This window comes from Drosophila subpulchrella, chromosome 3L, assembly GCF_014743375.2.
Source record: "Drosophila subpulchrella strain 33 F10 #4 breed RU33 chromosome 3L, RU_Dsub_v1.1 Primary Assembly, whole genome shotgun sequence".
Taxonomy (NCBI): Eukaryota; Metazoa; Arthropoda; class Insecta; order Diptera; family Drosophilidae; genus Drosophila; species Drosophila subpulchrella.
In genome coordinates this window covers 13,092,476-13,102,142 of record NC_050612.1, presented here as the reverse complement: position 1 = coordinate 13,102,142, position 9,667 = coordinate 13,092,476, and the positions used below count along the sequence as shown (strand labels likewise).

Sequence of the window (9,667 nt, the reverse complement as noted above, 5' to 3'; positions counted from 1 at the left end):
CTAAGTTCTATGCTTATATGTTCGTCCAGCAGTCTCTTGTTTAATAGAAATCAACTACAGCTAAAGACATCTTTGGGTATTTTCATGGAAAATGAATGCACATGCAGGCATATCTTATCGCTTGGAACTGTTAACTTTGTAGACACGACATTTATTGTCGGTGAGGGCGGCCAAATAGGATCCGGCCTGAGTGGCCACCGGGCAGATGTCGTAGATCACCTCGTTGACGGGCATCGTTTGCACCCGCTCCTCCCGCCGTACATCGTGCATCATCAGCTGCTTGCTGTCCTGCAGATAGCCCACAACCAGGGTATTATCCTCGACGCCCAGTTGGGTCGGTCGCGTCATAATCGGCGTGGCCTTCGAGCCGTAGATGGTGGCCTTCACCTTAAGCACCGGCGTACCGTCTATCTTGTCCAGGCGGCACAGTATAAAGCGCGACTGGGGTGAAGTGGAATTGGAGCGGGCCGATATGAGCACCGTGTCCTGCACGACATCGTACTGCATTGACAGAAAAGGTCCCTCCACATTGAGCCGAGTGGGCACAGCCGTATCATTGGCCGAGGCGTACTCGTAGAAAGTGAGGGCCGTCAGCTGGCAGACCAGGAAGCCGCCACTGGTAAAAGTCTTGTTTGGTGGCACTGGAACTATGTGTATCACAGGACTAAAGTTCTCTGGAAGGGATTAAAAAGATGCATTAAAAGATAACTTCATGCTTACAGTATCCAGAGCTCACCTTCGGCTTGGAACTCGCAGAGTATGTTCTCGGGAAACCGCAAGTCATAGATGTATACCCCTCCTCGCAGGTCGCCGCCGTATAGGAAGTGCTCACGCTCGTTGCGATCCAGGGCGCAGGACCAGAGCATCCTGTCATGAGCGGTGAACATGGACGAGCATAGCCGCGTCCTTGTGTCAAAGATCTTGATCTTCGGCTCGCGACTGGCCACCGTTAGCAAGTGCTGGGACTCGCTAAATGCAATGTCCCTGACCAAAAGCGCCGAGGTGTGCAGGAAGTGCAGTGGCTTAAAGCTGGGCGGATCGATGAAGCGCACTCCATAGCCGGGAAATAGGTTCTGCGCGCTCTTCTGGGAGGCCACCAGCATGGAGTGCTTGGCGGAATAGAGTAGAACTCGACAGCCGGGCTCTCGGGTGATCTCAAAGTTCTTCTCCATGTACAAACGATGTGTGGCCAGCTGGTGAATGCCCTTCTGACCACCACTGCCATCTGCATCGCCTCCAAAGGCTCCACGACCACCGCCCGCCCTCACAAGCTCCTTCAGCCGCTCGTAATCCTTCTGCAGGAGCATTAGCTTTTCGGCGGTTAGAGTTTGAGCCAGCTTGGCGGTGGCCAGCTCTGTGGTCAAGGTCTGGGTACGTCGGCGCTCCGCTTCCAATTGCTCCCTAATTTCCGTATCCAGCATCTGGATTCGCTTGGCATACAGGTGACGAATGTCCCTGAATGTGGCCTTAGTTTTGCACTGCGGACACACTTTTACGGATGATTGGCGTTGGCTCTCATTTAGCCATCTTCGTATGCAGGATTCGCCGAAGAGGTGACCACAGCGCAGGGAGACCAGTCGATGCTCGCCACTCATCTCCCAGGAATCTAGACAAATGGGGCAGGTAAGGCCATCGTCTTCGTCCTCCACAATGGTGGGTTTGCCCTCGGGCGATTTTTTGAGGCTTTTATTGGCGGCGCCAGAGAGACGTTTCCGTTTCTTCGGCGGTGACGGTGTATCCAGTGAGATCACACCTGGTTCTTCGCCTTGGTTTCGACGGGAAGTACTGGGCATAGACGGAGGATCTACCAGGACTACGGCAGGAACTCTGGGCTGTGGTTGGTCTGCCAGTTGCGCCTGGGCTTCTACAGCAAGATCTGGTTCCTGGTTCTCATTGAGCTGATCTGGTTGCTGCTGAGCTTCTATCTGATTCTCAGGCGGCAGCTGCAAAGCTTCCAAAGGCCCTGGATCACCCCCAATAGGCTGCTGATCTCCAACTGGCTCAGGAGATTCCCCAGGCTCCGCCAGTTCACCCTCAAGCAACAAGAGCTCTTGGCGAATCTGTGCGACTAGCCCATGAGCCCCTGCTTCCTCCTCCTCAGGATCTATGTATGGCACCTCTATATCTGCATCCCCACCGGCATCATCTGAATTGTATGCATCCTCCATTTCTTGCAGCACATAATCCGGATCAAAGTCGGGATTCTGGGTCATAATCCGCTGCCAGTTTTGCCTGCGCACGACGGGCTGATCGGATTCCCTGCTGTCCGATGAGAAGATATCCGGATCCAGGACGCCCTCGACTTCTGCGTCTCCGTCGCTCTCCGTTTCGCTCATGTAAAATGGATAGTACTGGCAAATATTATAAAAATATCATAATAATGGTGAAAAACATAGCGGTTCACTGGGTTGTTTGTTATTTTTTGAAGAATTTCGAGGAGAAACAAGACGCTAATCAATCTAGAGGTGGGGCAAAGCAAAGTGCGGCGTGAGCGTCACTAGTGATGGCCAAAGAGAAACTATCGAAAATGTGTTTAAAATTGAAACTTTAAATAAAAAAAATCAATTTATTTATAACTATTTTGGAATATTATTTTAATAAAATTGGTTATATTATTTTGTAATTTAAACAAATTTGACCTTTATTAATTATTGCTTTCAGTCTCTACACAACGGTCGCTTTGTTTAAATTTTTAATGATAAATTTAAAACATTACAATTATTTTAATTTAGTTTTTAATATTTATTTAATATAAAATATTTCAGTTAATTTTATTAATTACATATATTAAGTTGCTATAAATATCGATATAAGTATCGATACACAGCTAAGCAATAACTTTTTAGGATTTCCTATCAAAGCTCGAAACGGTCAATCTAAATCAGACTTTGACGCCTCAGCCGCCATTCGTTGAAAAAGTGGGATCCTCAGAAAGCGCGCTTTAAACGAAGATAAAACTCGACCAAAAAGCTGAATAAAATCGAGATTACATAGTGAACAAAAGATATACCCCACAAGGCTTAATCAGAGGGTTAAAAAACCAAGAAACACCGGCATTTCTCATAGCGGCAAGCAATTGCATCAGTGTGTGCGGTTGTCCCAAAAAAAGGAAGCTTAAATTTCTGGTTGTTAATTTGCGAAAGGTGCTAAAAACCAGGGCGTGAAGTTGACGGTAAGCTAGAGGGAAGAGGTGAAATAAGTGCAACGCAATTTGCTGGCTGACTAACCCCCCCGTGGCCTTGAACTCGACAGACTTGGCTGCCGTCCACTCACCCACACACATACCCCAGCATATATATATACACACGCAAGCCGCTTCTACTAACTGAAGAGAAAGGAGAGGAGGAGAGGAGAAAGGGGAAGAACAGAGAGCGAAGAAAGTAAACAAGAAGAAGAAAGCCATGGCCGAGCCAAGGACGCCCGAGAAGCTGCTGACCGCCAAGCCGCCGGTGTTCCACCACAACAGCCACAGTCCCAATGCCTCACTGCAGCTGCCCAGTCCCATCATCACGAGGCGCACTCGCACGGCCTCGACGTAAGTCCCCCTGCCTCCTGTCCAGCCAACCACCCAACCACCCCCTTGGCACCCACCCAATGGCCACCCCCTTGACCCCTAAAACAACTTTGGTCAAGGGTCTCTATTCAGGGGGTTTCAGGGACCAAATGAGCTTCCTTATTTGCCCTTTTCAATCATTTTTGATGTGTTCAATGTTTATCCAATGAATAATTACAATGACTCTCGATCCTTATCTAAAATTCATTTTTGGTAGCTGCAATACAACAGTCTATGCTTAAATCTTATATCTTTCAATATTTAATATCCGAATAAATTGTTAAGATAAATTAAAAATGTTTACTTATATGTTCTTTTTAAACTAAGCGTTAACTTATATCTGAAAACAATTTGCATTATAAATTGTATAGAGGATTTAAAATGTATATTTAAAACATTTCTTTAAAGCTTCAATTGATTAAATAGTTGTTTTAGTTTCCTTATTATATAAAAATCATATTACATGAATACTTAAAGATACGATGCTAGCAAAAAAATAAGCTCTTAGACACCCTTCTGTATATAAGACCCCTACTTAATTTCTGCCCTCGCCCCTGGCCTTTCATCATCCATTGATTTAATTGTGTCTTCCTGCTTTTCCTTTCCCTTTTATCAAACGCTGCCAAAATCCAAACACGCGCAAACTCAAAATATACAAAAAAAAAAATGCTATAAAAACAGCTCCGCTCGGGCCTTGGAAAATCCGGTTGTGACCGGCGTTGTGAAATCCTTCAGCCGCACCAAAGGACACGGCTTCATTACACCCCATGCCGGCGGAGAGGACGTTTTCTGCCATGTTTCCGAGTAAGTGGATGAATAATGCATGCGCGACCTTTGAGCTGGCTCTTTAAAACCCACAAAAATGTAATCTCTCCCACAGCATCGAGGGTGAATATGTGCCCATGCCCGGGGACGAGGTCAAATACCGTCTGTGCGCCATTCCGCCCAAGTACGAGAAACACCAAGCGGTGCACGTGCAGATTAGCAACCTGACGCCCGAGGTGCACCACAAGTGGGAGGAGCCCTTCTTTGGCGGCTCCTCGCCCGCCAAGTAAGGCTGGGAGGCCCAGGATGCGGAGTGCGGATTGCGGGAGCGGAAAAGTGAGCAGTTAAAAGCTGAACGGCCTTCCAAGAAATTTAATTGAGCTAGAGCACGCCACCCGAGATGAGCGAAATGGAAAACCCGAACAGAACAATAACCATGAATGTAAATGAAACCGAAGCAGCCAGGAAAACAGCCCAATCCCGACCAGAACGAACGTAATAGAAATGAGCAACATGCCTGCCTGCCATCCAGCCAGCCAGCGAGCAGCATCACCAGAGTTTCAATTGAACACTTAATTAGAATTTAAGCTAAGCTATGAAAGTCAAAACACAGTCACAAACATTGCCTTTTCCTCTGGAAGAGGGGAGGGCAAACGAAACCAGTTTCGAGTATATTATTGAGAACCTATGTATTTGGAAATTGAAATCGTTGTTCGAGAAGCCACTCGCACAGCGCCCGATGCTGTGGAGCCTGTATCAGTAATTAATTTTAATTATATCGAAACATCTGAATGTGTTCGCCAAGCAAACAAGCAAAATGCTCTCAGTAATTCACTTTATTATTAAAACAAAAGCTGCAAAACAATTGCGTTGGTGATTTTTATGGAGTGGTGTGGGAGTTGAGTGTTATCTACAGATGTGCGTATTTTTATATACACAGTTGCGGTCAGCATAATAAATATTAGTCCGTTGGGAGTAGATAATGTAATATTTTATGATATACAAAAATTCCAGATGCTTAAATATATCGGAAAGTTTTTACATTTTACATGCAACTGAAGTATTGTGCCAATTTCGAAATGAATCTTATGTGAACTACAAATTAAAGAAATAATATAATTATCATTCCACAAGAGTGCTAATTGCAAATACATATACTTTTTTTTCTTCACTTGAAAATCAAATCAGTCCACATTTTTAATTGATTCCTTTTTCATTTCGTAATATTACATTTAACTTACAAGCAAAACAAATGTATATACATATTTCTGCACGGCCTGACTTATCAAAGCAGAGTTATAAATAGTCAACCCAACCTCATACTCCCAATAAGGATTTCAATTTCTTAAGCCTCCCGCCACCAAGTTTAAATTTCAAGTGATTAGTGTGACCATAGCCATGGTTTATAGCACCTACCTGCGTAGTGGGACCTCAAGTTGCTATAAAAGTATATTGGAACGTCAACAAACATATGCCACGAAAGAAAATATTCCGATTTGACGGTAATATGATTTAGTTAAAAGACCATTGGCACAGAATATTAAACCCATTCATCCAGACATCAAACCTAACTAGAGGCAGTACAGGGATATTATCGCGAAATTGGGAATAAAGCTCTGCACTTGAGTGACGTGGACCTGGGACATTTGTTGTTATTTGTTGGTGATTAGGAAAAACAGGTGAGCCGGTGGCCTCCAAAGTGGCATGTGCATATAATACATATTTCCCAATGCCCCTTCAGCATGTCTGCCATACGGAGGAAGCCAACGGGCAGCCATGCCGACCAGGATTTGCTCATCGAGGAGCACCCAAAGCCGGAGAAGGAGATGGAGCACCAAAAACCTGACATTCGCGGGGATCGGAGGAATATAGCCATCCTGTTGTTCCTGTATGTGCTGCAGGGAATACCCATTGGCCTGATAGCAGCCATTCCCATGCTGCTCCAGAACAGAGGAGCCAGCTACAAGCAGCAGGCGGAGTTCTCCTTCGCCTACTGGCCCTTCAGCCTGAAGCTGCTGTGGGCTCCCATTGTGGATTCCCTGTACATCCGGCGATTTGGCCGACGGAAATCCTGGCTAGTCCCGGTGCAATACCTCCTGGGCGCCTTCATGCTGCTCCTTTCCCTCCACGTAGATCGCTGGCTGGGCGGAAATGGTGTGGATCCAAATGTCCCGCTACTGACGCTGCTCTTCTTCCTGCTCAACTTCCTGGCCGCCACCCAAGACATCGCAGTGGATGGCTGGGCCCTGACCATGCTGAAACGATGCAATGTTGGCTATGCCTCCACATGCAATAGTGTGGGCCAAACCGCTGGATACTTCCTGGGCTATGTGGTGTTCATCGCCCTGGAGTCCAAGGATTTCTGCAACACCTATCTGCGGGATGTGCCACTGGATGACGGCATGATCACGCTGCCTCGCTTCCTTTGGTTCTGGGGCATCACGTTTGTGGTAGCCACTACTTTGGTGGCCATTTTCAAGAAGGAGAACGACATTGAGGATGCCCACATGGACGCACGCTACACGGAAGAGCATGAGCTTAACATTCACGAGAGCTACAAGATCCTGTGGGACATGGTGCGCATGCGTCCTGTCCAGATTCTGGCTGTAATCCTGCTCACCGTAAAGGTCACGTTTGCCGCCTCGGATGCAGTGACCAGCCTGAAGTTAATTGATGCCGGGGTGCCCAAGGATAAGCTGGCATTGCTGGCCATTCCACTCATTCCGCTGCAACTCATACTGCCGCTGGCGGTGGGTCGCTATACGAACGGACCACGTCCCATGGACATCTATCTGAAGGCCATTCCCTACCGCATCATCATGGCCACGGTGGCCACTGGGCTAGCCTACATCACACCCTACATCATCCGGGGAGGAACAGTGCCCGTTTATTATTACGTCTTGCTGATCACTAGCTATGCCATCTACCAAGTATTCCTCTACTCCATGTTCGTGGCCGCCATGGCGTTCTTTGCCAAGATCTCCGATCCCGCCGTGGGTGGCACCTACATGACATTCCTCAACACGCTGTGCAATCTGGGCGGCAATTGGCCCAACACCGTGGTGCTATGGCTGGTGGATGTGCTCACCTGGAAACAGTGCTCTAATAATGCGGAAAACACCTGCCTGGACAAGGAGGAGCAACAGGTGAGTGCTTTGGGAGGATTCATCTTCAGATAAAAGTTTTAAATAAGTCAAATGATAGTTTAAACGATGTTAAAGATACTTAAGCTTATACTCCTAGAAGATAAGAAAAATAACTTCTATTCATTTCTTCCACAGAGTTGTGAAGCGTCTGCTGGCAAGTGCGAGATTGCCTTCGATGGCTACTACTTGGAGTCGGGAATTTGTGTCGTCTACGGCATCGTTTGGTTGCTGCTGGTGCGCAAATGGATAGTCTATCTGCAGGACCTGCCCGTGCGATCTTGGCTTGTGGTCAAGCAGAAGGCGCGGTAGCAATCAATAGTGTGATCCGGGGCTAGATCCCCAAAGGGATCCAGCACCGACCCGTAGGTACAAACAACTAATTCTAGGATTAGCAGACGTTTGCAATCTGTAGGCTAGTAAAATTTATAAATTCCCGCCTTCGTATTGTTTTTGTATAACTAAAATTGATTCCAATGGAAATAAAATTAAATGTTGAATTGAGCGAATGGGTATGATGCTGGTTTATTCGCTTAAAAATTCACTTTAATTGTGGATAAAGTAAGATGTTTAATAGTACTTCCATGAGTCGACTGATTCCTGGTTCTGCTTCTGCTTGCTCTTGCGCTCAATCAAACCGGCCAGATGCTCCGATCGCATGGACAGCGAGTCGATCTTCTCCACCAGCTGCTGGTAGGGACTCAGCGGCTGGGTGCCCATCACCACATGGCCAAGTTTCGAATCGATCTTGGCATTCAGCCGGGCATTGCGGATAAGATTGACGATCCAGCACTCCGCCTCGTTGGGCTTCATGTTCAACTTATCGGCCAGCATGCTAATGGTGATGCACTGGTGGATGCGGCAGAATGTCTCGAAGATCATCAGACGGGCGTCCTCCACGAACTCGTTGAGGCAGGCCACGATGAAGAAGTCATTCAGGATCACTGTCTGGCACTCGTGCAGCTTCAGACGCGCTCCCTCGAAGTCAAAGTTCACATACAGGCACTCCAGGAACTCGGTGATGGGATCGCGATAAGTGTACGATTCCTGTTGGATCACCTTGATCAGGTCCTTCAGAGCGTTGCGGCGGGTGCGGTTGATCACTACGGCGGTGGCCAGATAACGCATGATGTGCGGGCACATTGTCTGGATGGCGTTCAAGTACAGTGGCTTGTACAGGAACATCTCAATGATGAGATCGCGTCCCTTGGGATGGTTGAAGAAGACCAGGACCGACCAGTGGATCAGCCAGGTGCGCTGCTGCAGGGCTTGGATGGTGCTGAAATTGGCGCTGTCGATGTAGTCGCGCAGACGCGTCAGATCCTCCAGGGCGGTGTTCCAGTTGAGGGTAAGGATCTCGGCTGCTAGCTTGCCCCACAGCACATTCAGGTAGTTCTGTAATGTTTGGAAGGCCAGGAATGGGTTAATAAAGCAATTTTCTCTCTTTTAAGGAATGCGGGATTACAGAAGGGACTTTCGGAGGGAACACACCTTGTCGTTGGGCGACATGACGATGAGGCAGAAGTACAGGTAGGAGGTGGACTCTTGGTAGTTGCCGCACTCGTACAGGTACTTGGCCAGCTTGTAGGCGCTCTCCAGGTGCTCCACCTTGAAGTTGTAGTCCTTCTGCAGGGCGCTGACGAAGGTCTTCGAGTCCTTCATGCTCTCGCCGTTCTTGAGGATGTCGGTGGCCTTCATGATGGGCGCCACCTCGTTCTGGAGCTGCTTGAGGGTGGACAGCACCTCCGCCTTGCGCTGCACCAGCGCCTCGGGCATCTCCTGGCTGAGATGCAGACGCTTGCGGGTGTCCATCGTGTAATCGATCATGTTCGTCTTGTTCACCGTCTCCAGGATGTACTCCAGCAGCTCCTGCTGGTCGTAGATCTGAAACGGAACTCACATATATCTAGATTGCCCATAATTATGTACTGGTGACACGGCAAACCGCTGGCGGAGCACCGCCTGGTCGCGTTTCTAACCTCCTTGCCGCACAAGAACTCCATCAGCGGGAAGGTCAAATGCCTGTCCAGATATTGACAGTTGATGCGTGTTAGGTCGAAACTGGCCATGATTGCTGCTGTTTTACTGTGTTTTCACAACGAAATTTACACGCAAAATCCGCAAAAAATACGCGTGCGATAGGCAAACAGTGTGCCCAGGGATGAAAAGAATGACGCCCCTTTAGTGTTACCAAGGGGCGGAAATG

At 47.8% G+C, this 9,667-nt stretch overlaps 4 protein-coding genes across 6 annotated transcripts; 2 read left to right on the top strand and 2 right to left on the bottom strand.

Moving 5' to 3' along the window:
* Positions 1-8: 8 nt before the first annotated feature.
* On the bottom strand, positions 9-2,464 carry LOC119552841 (E3 ubiquitin-protein ligase RFWD3). The gene is made up of 2 exons (XM_037862703.1): positions 737-2,464; positions 9-674 (listed from the first exon to the last, which is right to left on the bottom strand). The coding sequence occupies exons 1-2, from the start codon at positions 2,334-2,336 to the stop codon at positions 115-117; spliced, it is 2,160 nt and encodes a 719-aa protein (XP_037718631.1). The 5' UTR covers positions 2,337-2,464; the 3' UTR covers positions 9-114.
* Positions 2,465-2,878: 414 nt separating this feature from the next.
* Positions 2,879-5,184, top strand: LOC119554944 (cold shock domain-containing protein CG9705). Of its 2 annotated transcripts, XM_037866053.1 has the most exons (4): positions 2,879-3,172; positions 3,253-3,535; positions 4,235-4,357; positions 4,434-5,184. In XM_037866053.1, the coding sequence occupies exons 2-4, from the start codon at positions 3,402-3,404 to the stop codon at positions 4,606-4,608; spliced, it is 432 nt and encodes a 143-aa protein (XP_037721981.1). In that variant the 5' UTR covers positions 2,879-3,172; positions 3,253-3,401; the 3' UTR covers positions 4,609-5,184. The 2 variants fall into 2 exon arrangements, with proteins under 2 accessions (XP_037721981.1, XP_037721982.1); XM_037866054.1 differs by having other exon boundaries at positions 2,879-3,535.
* A 535-nt stretch (positions 5,185-5,719) lies between these two features.
* On the top strand, positions 5,720-7,965 carry LOC119553807 (acetyl-coenzyme A transporter 1). 2 transcript variants are annotated; one of them, XM_037864428.1, is made up of 4 exons: positions 5,720-5,820; positions 5,877-5,997; positions 6,060-7,464; positions 7,600-7,965. In XM_037864428.1, exons 3-4 carry the CDS (start codon positions 6,061-6,063, stop codon positions 7,771-7,773), a joined length of 1,578 nt encoding a protein of 525 aa, XP_037720356.1. In that variant the 5' UTR covers positions 5,720-5,820; positions 5,877-5,997; position 6,060; the 3' UTR covers positions 7,774-7,965. The 2 variants fall into 2 exon arrangements, with proteins under 2 accessions (XP_037720356.1, XP_037720355.1); XM_037864427.1 differs by having other exon boundaries at positions 5,765-5,997.
* Positions 7,957-9,627, bottom strand: LOC119553808 (eukaryotic translation initiation factor 3 subunit E). The gene is made up of 3 exons (XM_037864429.1): positions 9,441-9,627; positions 8,953-9,345; positions 7,957-8,856 (listed from the first exon to the last, which is right to left on the bottom strand). Exons 1-3 carry the CDS (start codon positions 9,528-9,530, stop codon positions 8,032-8,034), a joined length of 1,308 nt encoding a protein of 435 aa, XP_037720357.1. The 5' UTR covers positions 9,531-9,627; the 3' UTR covers positions 7,957-8,031.
* Positions 9,628-9,667: the final 40 nt, after the last annotated feature.